The following is a 19949-nucleotide window of genomic DNA, read 5'->3' as shown; positions in this document are numbered from 1 at the left end:
CCTCTTGAGGTCCCTTCCAGTTCTATGCTTCACTGTGGCAATGTGCTACCATCACATGCTGTGGAATACCATGCTAGTTACAGAGTTTCAATTTACTTTGCTTTCACTGGGTTTTCAAATGGTTTTCACTCCAGTTCAACATTAGGAGCATTTTGCCTCTCTAATCATTCTAATAAAGAAAAACCCCTCCACTTTATTCTGGGGGTATTTCAGTGAGTCACTCACCTTGCCCCACCCCAACAAGCAATTGTTTTTTAAAACAAATGATATGAAGTTACTCATGTTCAGCAGCAGATGGCATCAGAACCTAGAATTGGAATAGGAAGGTCTTTAAAGGCAGATCTTTTTTAAAAGACACACTTTAATAAAACAAATACCAAGGTTTTGAAGACCTGTGGGTGATCATTAGCAGCAGTCACTCAGTCCTGGAAAACCTCCCCCCACTCCAACCCCAAACTTAGCTATCAAAGGAATCACTGTACATCCAGACAAAGACTTATATTGGTCAGTTATCTTGCATAACCATTGTGGGACACAGGGTTGGTGCAGCATTTGATGTGGGAGGAGAGAAGTGGAAATAAAGCAGTTTCATGGTGTGGCAAAGCTGATGTGGTGGTTTTATTTTTTTAAATGAGAAGCACTCATGGCTCAGACTCATTTCTGCTAAGAGTCCTTTATGATTAAGTACCTGCTTTTGAGAAGTTTCTAGCTAAGCTATTTTAAGAAACAAAAAACCTTAAACTGTGTGCGCGTGCGTGTGTGTGTTAAATATACATATGTGCACATTTTTGAAGAGCAGCACTCAGTACTTGGTGTGATTGACATTGATAACAATCTTGAAAGGAAAACATTCAAGAATGTACTGTTGGAAAAAAGAGTTTTTATCAAGCAACAGCAAACATGTTAATTTCCAGGTTGGCAGGGACTGGTGGCACTGCACAGGCAGAGTTTCCAGCAGATAAGCAGAAGAAAGGTCTCTTGCTTCCCTCAACAGTGGCCCTGCTCCCAGCCAATTAAGAAGTGGTGCTAATGAGCTCCAGAGGGAACCTTGTCTAGTATTCTTTATTAGGAAAGATGGTTGGTATCTGCAACTTTAAGCCTTCTGGATTCAGAGTGTGGAAGAATGCAGAAATGTGCGAAGAGAATTTTGGGACATAGCACCTTTTGTGGAATTTAAGCTACACATTTAAAAATCTTTTCTGATTTGTAAGTCTCTGGAAAAGTTCTCCCATACCACACCCTTGGACTGAAAGTGACGTAGGTGTGAGCAGCCTTGAAAAGTGAAAATGTTTTGCTTCAACAGTATTAGAAAATACAGTTGCTCTCACTGGATTAAACTAATTAGTGGCTTCCTCATCACAAACTTTTGAATAGATTCCCTTTTGGAGTTCCTGCACAATTACAACATCATTACATTCTAAATATTGTGACACAGCTCATCAATAAGAAAATGACAAAGATAACTGGAGCACGAGAATATATTATGCAGAGTAGATTTTTTTCCTCCCCAACACCACATTAAGTAAAGGAGCCAAATCAGAAATTAAAATCTACAGTATCGTTTAGACTAGATTGCAACTTCTCTGGGCTAAAAATCTGTATGCTTGCATGTTCTGTATATCACACAATTATTAAAATACCATATCAGTGCTCAATACTGTATATGCCTTTCACAAAGCCTGTCTGTTCCTCTAAAAAGTAAACCCAACATTGCCATACAAAGTGCACCCAAACGTAAGAACAGGTACCATACAAATTAAGCAATGAATATTTTATTTTCATTGTTCATGTAAAAGGTCCTAGCAATTCTCTAAATTGCTGTAAAGAATATGCTGCTTTACTCAGTGCAGGAGATTGTGTAATACCAGAGTCCGGAAGTGTAATACAGGGGACATCCTGTTTTAACTTGAATACCTTTGAAATCTATTAAAGAGTCAGAGTCAACTCTCTGTATCTACACACTGCAAATAAATAGCCACATATGATGCAAAATAATTTCCACTTAAAGATTTCAGTTACAGGATATGAAAAGGTAAATTCATGCCATTGTAGCTTACTGATATTGGATTACATTCAGTTTCTTTTCTAAAACTTTCCAGTAGTCCAAGGAAATGGCTAAAATGTTACCTGGTATAAAATCAGAATATTACAATTCCATTATGTAACTAATATGTCTCTCTTTTATAGAAGAGACTGAATTTGACTCTGAAGACTATCATTTTTAAATAATTACTGCAAAGAAAGATTGGGATAGCTCACTGAAGAACTTGAGAAGGTTTATACAAAAAATTCTCTTTATTTAAAAAGAGAAAATCTGAATAATTGAACCATCACTACCCATTTTAATGAACTATCTGCTAAACTGCATTACAAATGAGACTCTTACGCTAGCTCCAGCAGTGCCTAGCTCCACTGGGAGAGGATCTCTAGTTCCTCTCTCGGTGAAGCGTACCCATAAACAGGGCCCTGTGTATCTGTGATTTTGCAACTACTAATTTTGCCTTGGAATTCCCCTCTTGCCTCAGAATTGTGCTTCAGAATCTTCACTGTCATTAAAAAAAATTATGTTCCTAGCCCTTAAATTTGGGGAGATAACCTTGAAAACAGCAACAGAGCATAAATCAATGCAGGGATATCGCCGAGACATTCCTGAAAAGGACTAAAACAATGGCTCTTACAGAGCTGTCTTGTTCATCTGAATCAGGGCCCCATGGGGTATGTCTAGACTGCAGTGAAACACCCGCAGCTGGCCTACGTCCGCTGTCTTGGGCTGGCTATAAAATTGCAGGTTAGATGTTCGGGCTTAGGCTGGAGCCTGGGCTTTCGGACCTTCCCCCCTTCCAGAGTCCCAAAGCCGAGGCTTCAGCCCGAGCCAGAACGTCTACACTGTGATTTTCATAACCCCGCAACCCAAGCTCCACAAGCCTTAGTCAGCTGACAGGGGCAAGCTGCGCATGGACTCCATGGGAAGGGATGCAAAACCATGCTCTGAAGTATCCCTAGCCTCTGTTTGCCAGAAGCTGGGAATAGGTGACAGGAGATGGGTCACTTGACGATGACCTGTTCTGTTCATTCTCTCTGAAGCATCTGGCATTGGTCACTGTTGGAAGACAAGATACTGGGCTAGATGGACCATTGGTCTGACCCAGTATGGCCGCTCTTACGTTGTTATTCAGTGGCCACAAAAACCACCTTTTCCCTGAGATACCAAAAATTTCAGCATTATGGACACAGAATTCACCATTTTGCTGCAGCCAGGCACCCAACATTTTATTTTCTGTCTGCCTTGCCAGGACCAACCTGAAGCAGCAGCCTCTTGCTCTCCAACTTTCCCCACTTGGAGGAGGTCATTAGATTACAGTGCACGCTTCCTGCACTGTTCCTGTAGGCCAGACAGCTGGAGCTCAGTTTGCAGACAGGATGTGGGGAGAGCCAGAAGTGTAAGCTGTCAAGCTGGTCTGCCTGGAGAATTAGCACTGCAGTTGAGGTCCAGAGAGCTGGAGAGATGAGCTGTTGAAACTGGCTGCCCAAGAGGTTCCAAGCTGGACCACCTAGACAACATTGTGGTAGCCATGGCCCAGGGAGCCAGGCTGTCTGGAGAACATACCGAAAACCCCATTCTCAAAAATAATCATGGTTTGAATGTGAATGAGTATTTTAAACTGTGTCTCATAGGAGTCAGTATATATTTGAGGTCAGGCCTGGGAATGAAGGATACGATATATCACTGGACGAGAGCAAGTTACCCTAAATTCCTCAGCAGGTTTTCTTGCAGCAGAATTTGGTCTCATTGTGCCATGGAATACAGCCCCTGCCCTGGCCATAATCCCGCACCTCAAATAACTATAACTGCTCTCTACAGTTAAATGATTGATATACAATGCAACTACTCAGGTAACTCATCACCACGCTTTTGTACAAAACCTGTTCTTAAACCCTCAAGTCTTAAAAGCTTACCCAACCATAAAAATAAACAAGCCTGCAACAAAACATCCAGCAAGTTACTGAACTACATTTCCCATAACACCTTAAGGCTAGGTTAGGAGTCACACAGCCATCCCACATTTAAAAAACCCACCCCTCAGACATAGAGGCCTTCTAACTATGAGGAGGAAACAGGGTAAGACTTCTAGCTCCATTCATCATCCTGTTCCATAAACAAATACAACATTTACATACAACCCAATAAAATCTGATGTCCTTTAACAAGCACTCCCTAATTCTCCACCCCTCAGTCTCACAATGGCTATGTTTTAAGCATCTCCTTTTCCCTCAGGAATAACTTTTTACACTCCGTGCACCTTGCAGGAGCACTGGTATCTAAGCACGGCAGGAGGCGCAGCACAGGAGGCACCAGGGTGGGGGATGCACACAGATGGCCTTTGCTCTTTGTGTTTCCCATACCCTGGGCTGCTCTGGAGGCCAGTCCCCAGTGTACCCTGGAGCAGCTTTGGAGGTAGCTTTAGCTTACACCACCTTGCCCACAGCCATCAAAGGGCTACTTTGCAGCTCAGGATTGCTGGAGCACAGAGCCCTTGGGCCAATCTCCCTGCACCCAACAGCATTGTCTGCCCCCGCACTACACAATTCCCCTGGGACATTCTCTCCCTATCTGCCGAAGGAGCTGTCTAAAAGAGGCATGGCAGGGCAGGGATCTGGCCAAGAAATTAAATAAAGCCATTCAATCCCAAACAGAGAAGACCAAGTTAGCTCGTGACTCACATGATGCACAATATGTTTTTGCAAAACAAAGTAAGGTGTAAAATTAGGTTTTATACAAATACAGCTTGAACATTTGGAAGAGTGTGCAAAGTACATTAAAATAAAACACAACCAAGAAAAATTGACAGAACAAGCCCCAAGAGAGCAGGTCTCGATCAGGAACACAAACAATATGGAATTAAACATGCAAAGATGGCTGAAAACAGGCCAAGGCCTAAATCAGCTAGTTGAGAGTCGTTTGAGAGAAAACAGTGAACAATGAGGCAAGCTAATGGTTTAAAGCAGAAACACTTTCCCTTTAAGAGCAGAGAAGGTTCATATTTAAGATACACAAGCTTTTTTATTAAGTGTGAAGCAGATTGCCACCACAAAACTAGGAAACCTCGTTTCTTTATTACATCTGTACGGTTAGAGTATTTTTAACTGTCAGGCTCCATAGTACTGAACATTTCTATTAAAAGATAAACAGCAAAAGTTTCCACCATTCCCTCCCCGCCACATACCTCCCTCTAGCTCCACTGCATACTAAGAAGATCTGAATCATGAACAGAATATACAGGTAGCTTTATATCTTCTAAGCAAATCCAGTATTTGAAAAATCAACTCCTCCATCTACCTGTTGAGTCCTGAGTTTGGGCATCAGCGTTCCCCCCTGCAATGAATGATGGAATCACCCTACAGGAGAGCAGGGAGGGCAGCCAAGTGCCTAGGAGCCCATCAAGGCATTTCCCGCTCTCCTTTACGGGTGATCTCAACATTTGCTGCAGAGGAAAAACACCCCAGCATTCAAGGCTTGACAATTCAATGCCTAAATAAATTAACATTTTTAAGGTGGCCTCCTTTTCTATCATGGGTTAACCACAGCCACAATCCAGCTTTGAAATAAATGTTCAACTGGTCTTGCTTTTGAATTTGAAAGGAAGACGCCTTTGTTGTTGGAAACTGATTTCACAGAGAAGGCAGCTGCAAAATACTTAATTAAAGTTTAACTTACTGAAGAGATTTAGATGTTGGCATATCATTTTGTCAGCCCATCAGGCCTTCTCAACCATAAAGCTACCCAGCCTTAGCACGCATAAAATATTTATATTGCACCATCTCCCAGATGCAAAACATATTCTGAACACAAGTGACGTTAGAACTGCAGTAAGACTCGGCGTTAAAACGGTCATTTCTACATTGTGTTTAGCATTTAAGATATTGCACTGACAGACTGATCTGAGACCAAGACAATACCTAAACACAAATAGGTGAGTGAGCAAGCTTACAATTTTCATTCCACGGGGCCCTGGCTTTAAATGGTATTAAAAATGAAAAGTTGACTTTGATAACTCACCCACCTTGCTGCTGGGCACCTCAGTTATAACCATACTATGGGACTTAAATTCAAGATAAGCCAAGGTTGGGTACACCTTAATACAGCAGAACACCACCACTTTGACTGGAACAGAGTGCTTGAAAGCATCAATTAATGGACATGCTGCATTTACCACTGTAGAGTGTTTGGGATTTAAAGGGTTGTTATAAGCTGCTATCATCTTATTCTGCAGAATGTTTATTTAGATATCATTAATTGGTATGGATAGATACCAGAATTTATATCAAAGAAGGCAAGTAAAACAGCTACTATGCAAGTGCCTTGTGTTAGAGTAATTTGAATCGTCTTGTTAAATTAGGGTGACCATATTTCCCTATGCTGAATACGGGACACCTGGTAAAATTACTCGTATCCAAGCGAGTTCAATGGCACTCAATCAGAAGGTCAGGGGTTTGCTACAGGAGTGGGTGGGTGAGATTCTGTGGCCTGCGTTGTGCAGGAGGTCAGACTAGAAGATCATAATGGTCCCTTCTGACCTTAAAGTCTATGAGTCTATGAGAACTATGCAGTACAAACATTCAAATTAACATCAAGTTGACTGGGCCCCTGTTAAAAAGAAATACTGCATAGTTGGATTCTTTTTATTTACCTTGTTATCTTTAAGGCTGTTATCTTTAAGGCAGGGAGAGGTGAGACACACACACTCCTGTACACCTCTCTCACAAGGGGGGGGGGGGAGGGGACACCGACCAACCCAACCCTCCCTGCCCGGCACTCTCCGCCCTCCATGCCTGGCTGGGCCCCTGGGACGAATCCGCCTCTCCTGGTACCTGGCACTGCATCTTCCCAAGGCAACACGGGGGGGTACACAGAGTCACATATCCCCCTCCCCAGATTTCTGCCAGGGTTCACACCAGAATGTGGCCAGCAGCAGCCTTTCGGCGCTGTGCGGGAGGGAAGGGATGGGAGCTGCTTCCAGCCACGGGGGGCGTGATTACTTATCCTGTGTCTTTGCAGAGCTCATCTCTTGCCCCCCCCCCCCACACACACACACACTCTCCCCTGTGGCTGGAAGCAGCTTGTCCCTTCCTGCCCACACAGTGTCGAAAGGCAGCTAACACCTTCAGGCTGCTGCAGGCCACCGACATAAGCCAGCCGCCTCCTGTGCCCCAGCTGCAGTGCGGACAGGAAGGGGTTAAGCCCTTAGGATGAACTGTGCACCAGGCCCAGGGAACCTGACTGCAGGGGCTTCAGCAAACCCCACCACAGAGGTGGCTCAGCAGGCGAGGGTGCCTAGGGGACGGAGCAGCCCCACTCTCCCTGGGGGCAGGACCTAGGGCAGGGGGCTGGAGGGTGAAGAGGAAGCTGCTGTGGAGCCTGCAGGGTCAGGGCACAAACAGGCTCGAAATCGCTTCCCCCCCGTCACTCCAGGGCTTAGCTGAGGGGTGAAGAGGCTTCCCCGTGCCAGCGCTGTGTGGGGCTTTGGCACATGCAGGGCTTAGCTCCTCCTGGCCAGTGCCCCAGGCCAGAGGGTCTTGGGCTTTCTCAGGGCGCTGGCTCAGCCAGAGGCAGTGGGGGAAGGAAGGAGCCTGCCAGCCAGGCTGTTGGTGAGCTGAGAACTCTGACCAGCGCTGGGAGTGGGACACGGACTACTGGGGGGGATGTGGGGCAGCAGCGGGGCTTGGGGTGAAGGGGCAAAGCAGGGAGGACAGCAAGAGGGGGAGCACGTAAAGGGTCGATGGGTGGGCAGCAGAGGCAACACGTAACCGGCCGCCGCCTGGCGCCTGTCTGCACTCACCAGCCACCGCAACTCGCAGCCAGTGCCGTCGAGAAACGGGACCGGGGGGGAGGGGAGGGGTCCTGCTGGCTGAGAGCCCGCACACAGCGCGGGCTCTGCTGATGGACCAGCAGGGGAGTGGCCAGCCCTGCGCACTGCAGCTTTGCCCCACCACCAGCCTTGCACACCCGTCCCCATCATCGGCCACTGGACCCTCCCCCACTCACCGCTGGTGGGCAAGCGGCTGGTGAGCAGGGATGCGTCCAGTAGCAGGACCCACCAGTACTGATGTGGGGGAGACAGAAAATACAGGACAATTTGCCTGTTTTTAAGAAAAAGTCGGGACACCTGCAGGAGGGCTTAAATATGGGACTGTCCCTTTAAAAACGGCACGCCTGGTCACCCTATGTTAAATGGTCACTATCTAAATAAATGTGTTTTGCTAAAGCCAATTGCAAGATAATACATCTGGAAACCAAGAATGCAGGTTATACCTAAAGGATGAGAGACTATTTTGGAAAGCCGTGACTCAGAGAAGGACTTAGGGTCATCATAGATAATTGCCACAGCACAGCACAGTGCAATACCATGGCCCAAGGGTTAATGTGAACCTCGGATGTATCAAAGGGACAATATCAAACACATGTAGCGAAGTGATCTTGCCTCTGTACGCAGCGTCAGTAAGAGTACTTCTAGAATAGTGCGTCCAGTTCAAGGAGGACGTGGAAATGCCGGAAAGTTAAAAGGAGGACCACAGACATAATCCAGGGACTGGAAAGCAATCCTTATGTGAGCTCAATTCATACAGTTTATTGACGAGGTAACAACCGCTGTGTGTAAGTACTTAAACATGGATAAGATATCTGGTAGTGGCAGGGCTTTTCAATCTTGCTGACAAGGCATAACATGGTACAATGGCTGGAAGTTAAATTCAACCTCAAAATAAGATGCAATTTCCTAACAGTGAGGGTAATTACACATCAGCCCAGCTGACCAGGGGAGGTGGTGGACTCTATCGCTTGGAGTCTGTAAAGTGAAATTAGATGTCTTTCTAAAAAGCCATGTTTTAATCCAGCCTCTGGGAGATTTTCTACAGCCTGTGTAGTCAGACTGAGTGGTCGTGGTGGTTCCTTCTGGCCTTGGAGCCTGTGAATCCCCCTGTTCATTCCCTTCTTTCAGCAAACCCCACAGAGGTGGGGAAAACAGGAGTGCATACATTGCCCTCAATATGCTCATACCACTTGAAACTCTGCCTTAAGACAAAGATAATCAAATCTCGTGCATCAGGTCTTTAGCCCATTGCCTGCCAGGTTCGGAAGGATTTCCCCCAGCTATCCTCCCAATGCACAATTAGCCAGATGTATTTTAGGGTTTGGTTGTTTCTTTGTCTTCCTCTGAAGCGTCAGAGATTGGTCACATATGGAGATGGGACACCAGATGGGGTAGTCCAGCGCTCTGAGGTGGTATACAGAATCCTCTTTCTTAGACTCTTGCTCCCATGCTCAAGGTTAAACTAATCACCAAATTTCATAGTTTCATAGATTCCAAGGCCAGAAGGGACCATTGCGATAATCTAGTCTGACCTCCTGTATAACACAGGCCAGAGACCTCCCCCAAAATAATTCCTAGAGCAGAGCTTTTAAAAAAAAAAAAAAAATCCAATCTTCATTTTAAAATTGTCAGTGATGGAGAATCCACCACAGTTCTTAGTAAATTGCGCCAATGGTTAATTACTCTCACTGTTATAAATTTGCACCTTATTTCCAGTCTGAATTTGTACAGCTGCAACTTCCAACTATTGGATCGTGTTACATTTTTCTCTGCTAGATTAAAGAGCCCATTATTAAACATTTGTTCCCCTTATAGACACTTATAGACTGTGATCAAGTCACTCCTTAACCATCTCTTTGTTAAGCTAAATAGATTGAGCTCTCTGAATCTATCACTGTAAGGCAGGTTTTCTAATCCTTTAATTGTTCTTGTGGCTCTTCTCTGGACCCTGTCCAATTTATCAACGTCCATCTTGAATTGTGGACGCCAGAACTGGACACAATATTCCAGCAGCAGTCATACCAGAGCAAAATATAGAAGTAAAATAACTTCTCTACTACTCGAGATTCCCCGGCTTACACATCCCAGATCACGTTCGCTCTTTTGGCCAGAGTCACATTGGGAGCTCATTTCAACTGATTAGCTCCTGATCTTTTTAAGTATCACTGCTTCCTAGGGTAGAGTCCCCCATCATGCAAGTATGGCCTACATTCTTTGTTCCTAGATATATACATTTACATTTAGCCATATTAAAACCAATATTGTTTGCTTGTGCCCAGTTTACCAAGTGATCCAGTTTGCTCTGAAGCAGTGATCTGTCCTCTTCAGTATTTATCACTCCCCCAGTTTGTGTGTCATCTCTGCAGGTGGGAAGGAATTTGTCTGCTGGTCAAACTGGAGGTGTTACACCTCTCTCTGCAGCAGGGGCATGGACCACCTGCTAGGAATATCTGGACATATCTCATTAAACCAATTCCCTGCCACTGCAGGGCTCATGGGCATTGGTGGCACCTCAATCTTTCCTGTTCTCTGCATGTAGCACACAACAGTTTGGTCTCCTGAGGACTGAAATGTTTGTGTGTAACTGGGCTCAGTATAGGCATATCTGGGCAAAGTTTAATGGCCTGTGATATATAGGAGGTCAGACTATATGATATAATGGCTCCCCTTCTGGCCTTAAGCACTAGCACCACACAACTAGGTCATCACTCATCTAATTTACAACACTGAAGTCTGGTTTTGGTCTGAAAAGCAAGTACATAAAAATGGCACTATCTTGCTCAACAGACCCGTTCCCTACATGAATTCAATCATAACTGCTTGATCTACTAAATGAGGCCATATTTTTACTGCTTTTTCCTTCTGTAGTCACCAAAGAGTGTAAACTAGATTCTATTCTGGCTCATACATGAACAGAATTATTAATTTAGTTCCAGTTGCAGGATCTTTACTATTCAAGAATTATGTAACTGGTGATCATGCATGAGCCAGAAGGAACAGCTCAAATTTCTGACCCCAGTTGCAGCTTGCTGTGATAGTTTTTAAAAAGAGGTTTTTCCACTTATAAACCAAGCACATTTGATAGATATGTCATTCAGACACAAACATGGAACTTCATAATGCTATTTTTACAGTGACTGTTCACATTTTAAGGAAAAAGAAGTAATTGGATTTCTCAAAATCTCTCAGGACATGTCTACACTGGAGCTACAAGGTGTAATTTCCAGCTCAAGTAGCCATCCCCATGCTAGCTCAATCACTTCTAAAAGCAGAAGCATATCTACAGTGGCATGAGCAGCAGGATGGACCAGCCACCAAGTACGATCCCATGTGAGAGCACGGGTAGGCACTCAGATGGTTAGTCTTTCCTGCTGGGGTTATACTTCTATTTTTAGTGTGCCATCTCAATCAGAGCTAGCACAGGTATGGCTAATTGAGGCATAGCCTCAAACAGTCCACTGCAGGGGTCGGCAACCTTTCAGAAGGGGTGTGCCGAGTCTTCATTTATTCACGCTAATTTAAGGTTTCGCGTGCCAGTAATACATTTTAACGTTTTTAGAAGGTCTCTTTCTATAGGTCTATATTATATAACTAAACTATTGTATGTAAAGTAAACAAGGTTTTCAAAATGTTTAAGAAGCGTCATTTAAAATTAAATTAAAATGCTGATCTTACGCCACCTGCCTGCTCAGCTCGCTGCCAGCCTGGGGTTCTGTTCACCTAGGCCGGCAATGGGCTGAGCAGGGCCTGCGGTCGGGACCCCAGACCTGGGGGAGGGGGGGTGTTTCAGGGGTCAGGGCTGGGGGAGGGGGTTCAGGGCAGAAGGCGGAGTGTGTGTGGGGGGGTTCAGGGCAGAAGGATGGGGCTGTGGGGGTGCAGGGCAGAAGGCTGGGTGTGTGTTTGGGTGGGGGGGTTCAGGGCAGAGGGCTGGGGTGTGTGGGGGTGCAGGGCAGAAGGCTGGGTGTGTGTTGGGGTGTGGGGGTGCAGGGCAGAAGGCTGGGGGTATGGGGGTTCAGGGCAGAAGGCTGGGGGTATGGGGGTGCAGGGCAGAAGGCTGAGTGGGGGGGTGCAGGGCAGAAGGCTGAGGGTATGGGGGGTGCAGGGCAGAAGGCTGAGTGGGGGGGGGTTCAGGGCAGAGGGATGGGGCTGTGGGGGTGCAGGGCAGAGGAATGGGTGTGTGTTGGGGTGGTTCAGGGCAGAGGGGTGGGGGGTGCAGGGCAGAAGGCTGGAGTGCTCGGCTCGTGGGGGTGCTCCCAGCCCCCTGCCCTGAGCGGCTCATGGCAGGGGGCTGGAAGGGATATGCCCTGTTCCACCCCCTTCCCCCAGGGTCCGTCCCTACCTCTCTCTGCGTCCTCTACGGAGCTGTGTGCACGCTGCCACTCTTCGCCCTCCCCCTCGCTAGGGCCATCAGCTGATTGGCCAGGGACGGAGAGGAGGAGGGGCAGGAAAGCACCACGCTGGGGGAAGAAGAGGGGGAGGGGGGGAAGCTTGGCTGCCGCAGAACCAAGCTTCTGCCTCCTGCCGGGGAGAGCGGTGGGCGGGGGGGCTGAGTGGGGCTGGGGGCCGGGACCGCGGCAGGGAGCTGCGTGCCACTCAAAATCAGCTCGCGTGCCGTGTTTGGCACGCGTGCCGTAGGTTGCCGACCCCTGGTCTACTGTAAGCTAGAGAAAACATATCTAAAGGGAAAATACAACATGCAATACCCATCCAAACCACTGGGGACAACACAGTCAGCCTTCCTCAGTCCTACCTGTCCCCACTGTGGCGCTGCTCACTCCAGGTACCATATTGACTGTCAGCCTCTTGCACAAGAGTATCGGTGTCCTTGGCCTCTGGGGGTTGTCTGGCAAAGCACTGCCTCAGTTGATCCTGCAACACAATAGAATAGAAGTTTAACATGAAACCTTTACTAGTTTGGTTAAACAGTTTACTGAGTTAATTTATGCCAGCAGCTTTCAAATCCATAAGTCTAAAGCTGAACGAGAGTAAACTTATGCACAGAAACACAGTTTAACTAGTAAAATGTCTATAAACACCCAAAGGTTAGTAGGGTCTCTATGAAAGATGTGCTTTATTTTCATGGGCAAATCATTGGGGCCTGAAGCAGGAAATGATTATTTTGTTTCATTAACTCAAAGATAGATGGCTACAGTTAATGCCTCTTCTAGTTAACAATAGTTAGTAATTTTTGGAGGGCATCATGTAAACACACATGATTCTACTGAGGGAATAACAGAAGTTGTGTACTTTGTCCTCACTTCTACATTCTTCTATAGGAGTATTTCGGCAGCATGGAAGCTCCTTGAAATAAAATGATCTTGCCTGACAATTGCACCTGTTTGGCAAACATTGCTCTCTTGCTCATTCCTTCCTCACTTTTGTTTATAATGCTGCAGAATCATTTGATGGAGCGCCACTTGATCCACTTCCTTGTTTGTGCAGTACCATCATGACTGGCTCAGTAGGAACGTGCATCGCTTAGAAACTGATGTTTGTTAATTAACTGCTGCCCAAAGTCAAAGGAGGAAGCAGAAAGCTTGCTGTGCAGGTCCACACAAGAACCTATTGTTTTTACAGACTACATTTTTTGAAATATATTCTGAATCCATAGCCTTTCCTCCATATGATCATAACTATTTGAATAGGTTATATTTGGAGTCTCATTTACTTGTCAGTGTTCCTTTTAAACACTGGATTGCTATTTTATTAGCTTTTAACTTTTTCGTTATAAATCCACAAGAACATTTAAAGCTAACAATCCTCTGAGGGAGAGAAAACAAACAGTACACAGTATCACACAGCAGTGAGTTTTCTTCAGCCTTTATACTCTAGTTCCATATGTCATTAAAAACAAACTGCCGTTTTCTTTTGAAGTGTCATTTGTAACTGTGTGAAACACAGCAATAGAGTCTGACGTGAAATGACATTTCCAAGTGATCCTCAACAAGTCATTTCAACCACTTTTTCTTCTTCTCATTTCTGCACCGACTCACAGTGTCGGAAGTCATTACACACTGACATTTTACATCTGCATTGTGACATTATGTCTAATCTCCAAGTGCACTGGAAGAGAATGTCACATGTGGTTAATTTTCAATTTGAAGCCATAAACGTAGTGAGAATACTCTTAGTCATGTGTGTCATTTATTGTTCCTACAACATTTGATCACAGAAATTAGAAACAAGAGACTTAGAGACTCATCTTGTTCCTCCCTCCATCAGTGCAGAAAGTGCCCTAAAGCATAGATGAGTGTTTTGTCTTGTTAAAGTGAGGGAGGGGAGCAGGTGCCTTAGGAGGAAAGTGATATGGATGCTCCTTAGGGTGAGAAATTATTCAGCAGCATCCACCAAGTCAGTGAAAGGTGTCAGAGTGACAGCTCTGGAGCCCCAACCTCTGTCTAGCCACAGAACTGCGAGCACAGCGAGCAGCAGGAACAGTTTCTTGCCATAGCTTCACTGAGATGACACCAGCTGATGTGGAGGGGCCATCCCTAGGAGTAGAAGGATAATTCAGTCTCCAGGACCATTTAGTACTTGACCTCTCTCGAGGGACTGCCAAAGTTGCCAATCAGCACCTAACATTGAGTGTTGGGGGGGTGGCAGCTGTGTTGTGGACACTTAACCTGTATGCAGGGCCAACGAGAGGGGAGGGAAGCCGGTACAAATTACCGGGGCCCAGCGGTCCGGAAGGGGGCCCGGCTCCCCCCCCCCCGTTGTCGGCCGTTTAGCCGGTCTGCCCTTGCTGGGGGACCCGAAAAAATTCCGGAAGGGGGCCCGGGGCCCAGCTTCCCCCCCACCCCACCCCCGTCGGCCCTGTTTAGCCGGTCCGCCCTTGCTGGGGGGCCCGAAAATATTTTTTCACCGGGACCCGAACCCGCTCTCGGTGGCCCTGCCTGTATGAGCTGGATTAAGACCACCTAACTCATTTTACACGGGCCAACCAAAAGCCAGATGATGGTTATGATTGTCAGTTACCAAAAGTCTGTGTAGGATTTGAACCAGCAAGTAGAAGTGAAAGGCTCTCCCTGCCATTATCAATCTCCAGACAATTGAATTCTGTCACTTGGACAATTAGCTGCTGAACAAAAACCAAAGGACGCTCATTACTTTTTGAGCATGCTCAGCAAATACCAATATAAAAATAGTACAGTACACTGACAAAGGCAGGAAAAATAGTTTGTATAGGACAACACTTTTATGAAGATGAATGGCACATTGGTTCACTTCTATAGGAGTTGTAGTGTAGTCACAACTGTCTCCACAGAAAATTTTAAGATGTACTACGTATAAGTAATTACACAAGAGGGGATAGGAGTTTTATAACTGCTTGCAGAACAGTCAAGAACACAGTTGCCATGAAAAGAAAAGCAGCAGTAGAAATGCAAGCCCAACTGTGAGCCTTTGGATCTCTCACATTAAAAGAATACTGTCCACACGCCTCATGTTTGCACTACAGGAATCAATATAGAATTCGCCAATGGTTGTAATAAAAACTGTAAAAATCAACACATCCCAAGATGCACTTGCGTATGAGCCGTACACTGAGAGCCGTGCACAGAAATTGGTTTGTGTCCTTGGTGCGGCAGAAGATTCTCATGGACGTCTCTGGAAGCTGTGCTATATAATGAATGCAATATAACAACAGGCAGGGCTGGCGGCCCCACCCATTATTAAGGTTGCCTGAAAATTCCCTTTGTATGGCTCTGTTTTCAGTTGCTTATAACTTTGCCAAACTTTAACCCTTCAGGCTGCAGTTTTTCATGCTGTGTGTGTGTCTGTCTCAGGAATCTTGTGAAAATAAATCCATTAGCGTTAGGGAAGTATTCAGATACTCTAGAGCTGAGCCCCGTGAGGAAATAAATAATTCTGTGTTCTGAGCAGGGTTTGAATAGTGCGCAATAACTAAGACCTAGGGTCACACATTGAACAATTAGAATATTGACTAGCTGCTCATTAAGCAAGCACCATCCATCCAGTGCCCTGAATAAGGCAGGAAAAATAGTATGTGATCATGCAATTAAAGACTGTATCATAGCGCACAATGCATGCACACAAGAGGGCTGAATGATGGTTGCATGGGCAACCTTAACTCTGGCATTTCCTAACTTCTGAGAGCTTGACTTTGCATCCTTAATAATGTATTTTAGCAGTTTGTGCCTGTAATAAATAATAATAATCTCTTCTAAAACGTTCATCCATAGTTCTCAAAGCGCTTTATAAAAAAGTATAATTATCCCCATTTTTGGATGTGGAAAACTAAGGCACAGGGAGGTGAAGTAACTTGCCCAAGACTATATACGCTATGCAATATAAACTGAATGTTATTCTGGATAGTAAATGTACTAAATGATAGCAAAGGGTTCTTTTAACATTTGATTGGCTTGCTATAGGTACCCATCTTCAAGTTAGTCTTGTGAGGCACTCTGAATGGTGTTTTATGGAAAGCAGAAGTGTAAAAAAAGTCTTACATTCATTTTCAGTAAGCACTTCTCTGAGTTCCTATAAACATAGGTATAAAATTACCATATATCCCGGTTATTTTTCAGCTGAAGTCACAACACTGATTTAGTACATTCAAATATTTGCTTTGTTTTTACATTTCCTCAATTTGCTACGACTATGTACTTGGTAATGCTGTAAAAAACCCAAATGTAATAAAACAATATTTGGGATGGAAAAAGCAGAGACATTCATAACTGAAACTTCCTACTTCACTGCCTCCCAACTCTTTTCCTTGGATGGTAAAAACAAGCAAACACAAACATTTTCTCCAAGGTGGAGGCAGGAATCAGAATCTTAACCTCAACTGTGCCTGTCATTTGTTCAGTTATATGGCAGTCACAACTTCTCATTAGTCAGCAAACTCTGCATTTAATAAATACACGGGGCTAGATTCTCAGCTCCAGTTTTGTCCCCTTGCACCACCCGAGCGATACAATGGGGATATAATCCAGGCAGCTGAGAATTCCCCCAGCAGAATTAAGGGCAGAACACTTTCCCAGTAGTAGTAGTAGTGTTGCATAATGACAGATATTAGAAGGTGTTTGATAAAAAGCAAACCAGATTAAAGTGTAGCTACAATGGAATGAATTAGAAGGGTAGTAATAGATATAACTGAATATCCTTGCCTTTCTGCATTGTATCTCTCACCTTTCATTTTCAAATAACTGTCTAGTGAAGCTAGCAGGTTGTATTACTAATAGATAGAAGTGACAAATATGAAGGAATCGATCCTCTTTTGGGGTGGGGGGGAGAAATGGGTCATATTTGATGTTGTTGATATCCTGAATTTGCAGCCGACAGATGTAAAGTTACAGCTATAACATCCTACTCCAAAGTAAGCCACTCTAGTGCCTTCTGTTTCCCAGTGGCACTGAGTCATCCATTGAAGTTAGAAATTATGTATCATGTACAGACATGCTGGCTCCTTCTTGCATTCATTATCCCAAACGGCCAACAAACATTCGTATTTTCTTTCTAGGGTAGTGTTCAGTTCCATGCCATTTCCTTCAGTATATAATCCTTGAGGAGGATACCTGCATGATTTTCTGCCTGTTAGGACTGGTCTATACTGGAAAATTTTACCAGCAAAAGTTCTACTGGTGTATTGCTGCCAATATAGCTACTTTGGCAGAGTGTGTTCACATTTGGCTGCCTTTGCCAGTGCTGTATGTCCTCACAGCATCAGGCTGTACCAACACAAAATGTGTTGCGCCATGGGTAGACATCCCAGTGTACACCAGCACCATCAGCTGACGCACAACCTTGTGGGAAATTTTTGCAGTGTACTGTGGGATACAACCACTCTTATAAGGGATTGTGGGAATTTTACCCCAAACTGTCACAATTCTCTCTGCCCCATCCCATAATCTACCCTTTTGCACTAGTTTTACTCTTTCTGCCATCTGACCACAAAAGACATGGATGCCACACAGATCATTGGCGCTCTCGTCTATTTTGAGGACAGGGCAACTGATTCTTGTGTATTTGCGGAGCCACAACTACCACCACAGTGGCCAGTCATGCACTGGGAATACAGAGGTTGGGTGGATGATACAGACGGTGAATGAAACTGATCAGCTTCTTCATGTATTTACTGACTAGCTGTGCACAGTTGAGTGGTGATTCTGGGTCGATGAAAAAAGCAGCAAATGGTGGGACCAGATCATGATGCAAACTAGGGATCACCAGCAGTGACTGCAGAACATTCAGATGTGGAAAGCCACATTCCTGGAGTTGTGTGCCAAGCTCACTCCCGTTTTGCAGTGCAGACACAAATGGGAGCTGCTGGGACAACTGAGAAATGGGTGACACACTTTCTGGAGGCTTGCAACTCCAGATTGCTATCCTTCCATGGGCAAGCAGTTTGGTGTTAAAAATCTGCAGAGGGGCAGTCATCATCCAAGTGTGCAAGGGGAGGATACATCTTAATACTTTTGTTTTCATAGATCTCAATGCTTTAAGAGTAACGTTTCTGTGGCTAAAAAATTCCTTTGTTAAGCCTGCGTTGCTTGCGGTCCTGCTACATTGTCCTTAAAGGGGATAAAGCAGAAGCCTGGAGTGCCCGCAGTCTAGGTGGAGCTCTAGTGGCACATGTATAAGTGACTGGTGGGGATGGGGAGTCTCAGACACTGATTTCAGCATGTAGAGTGGCTGAGCCCCATGTCCCAAGGAAGGGTGGGGTATGGAGTCAGGTCATAACACACAGTATGGAAGGTATCAGTATGGGGAAAACAATGGACAAGCTAAGCAAAAGTGAGTAGCTGAGTGGGAAGCGTACTACCTCATGCTCCACTTAGCCATCTTTCTCCTTTCGTGGAATATACAAACTGCTAAAAAGCATAGCGGGCAGGGAAATGGAGAGTAGCTGCACTAAACAGAGGAGAGCAAGTTATTTATTATTTGCTTGGCACTGACAATATGCTTGGTACTGTACAAGCCAAATAAAGAAAGTCTCTCCCTTGGGAATTTAGATCAAAGAACCAGACACAGATGAGACTAGACAAAATGGGAGACCCAGAGAAATGTATCTTATTTATACCGGTATATGTCTTATTTATTTTAAAAACCCAACTGTTAACAATTCTAACCAAAAGCTTGATTGCAGCTAGTTCAGAATAGGTCAGCACTGTCCCCAGTTCTTAGTTCCAACCCATTGTTAAACTCTTGAGATAACGATTCACCTGACATTACGACAGGGCTTCCCATACTTTTTCCAGAATGTGAATCTCACCTTACATTGCATTATGGACACTTCCCCTCCCTCTCATGATCCTGCTGATTGAAATTGCTTAATTCCCCTGCTACAAAAAATTACTACATACTTTTATCTATCTTAACACAATTTAGCAGCCAGAAATAATAAGGGGAGAGTGAGCATGTGACCAGATGGCTCTCTAAAGACTACCAGCAAGCGCTCCATGGACTTCAGTTTAGGAATCTCCACTCCACAGCATTCAGATTTCTTCAGATAAATGCCACTGTTGTACTTCCAGTTTTCTAATCTTCTGTTTCGTCACCCAAGTATTCACTTGCTGTCTGCTATTTTCCATTTTGTGGAGGGAGTGTGGATCTGGTTCTATACTGGTCTGATTTTAACTCTGCTGAGGAGAATCCTCCACATACATATTACATAGGATTGTTTTCTCTCTACAAAATGAGGCTGCACAATAACCGCTCTCTACACTTCCATATTAAAGTTGGTTTCCCTACAACTGCTGCCCTTGCACGGAACACCCCCAAGTAACTCATACATGTTAACAACCAGCTCTCTCGCCATAAAGCTGCAGCATCTACAAACTAGTGTCATACCGCATTCTAACATCCCATAACTCCTACCAAACAAGGTTTCCACAATTTGTCAGACACTTTCTACCAAGGCCATCAATCTCTTCCTAGCCTTCCACATGCAAATAGTTTGTTTTTTCTATATTCCTAGTCACAACAAACTGTCTGTCACTCCAATCTAACCTTTGGGGGGGGGGGTCATTCTCAGTGGTTTGAGCATTGGCCTGCTAAACCCAGGGTTGTAAATTCAATCCTTGAGGGGGCCATTTAGGGATCTGGGGCAAAAATCTGTCT

The 19949-nt window shown here is 44.9% G+C and overlaps 1 protein-coding gene across 1 annotated transcript in view; it reads right to left on the bottom strand.

Moving 5' to 3' along the window:
* KIAA1671 (KIAA1671 ortholog) overlaps positions 1–19949 on the bottom strand; it is a 139159-nt gene that overhangs the window by 13179 nt on the left and 106031 nt on the right. Inside the window, exon 6 of the mRNA XM_065417914.1 lies at positions 12619–12737. Within this exon, the coding sequence (XP_065273986.1) occupies positions 12619–12737 (119 nt within the window). The remainder of the gene's footprint in view (positions 1–12618; positions 12738–19949) is intronic.

The sequence above is a fragment of the Emys orbicularis genome, chromosome 16 (genome assembly GCF_028017835.1).
Source record: "Emys orbicularis isolate rEmyOrb1 chromosome 16, rEmyOrb1.hap1, whole genome shotgun sequence".
In the NCBI taxonomy this organism is placed as follows: domain Eukaryota; kingdom Metazoa; phylum Chordata; order Testudines; family Emydidae; genus Emys; species Emys orbicularis.
This window is presented reverse-complemented; position numbering and strand designations above follow the sequence as displayed.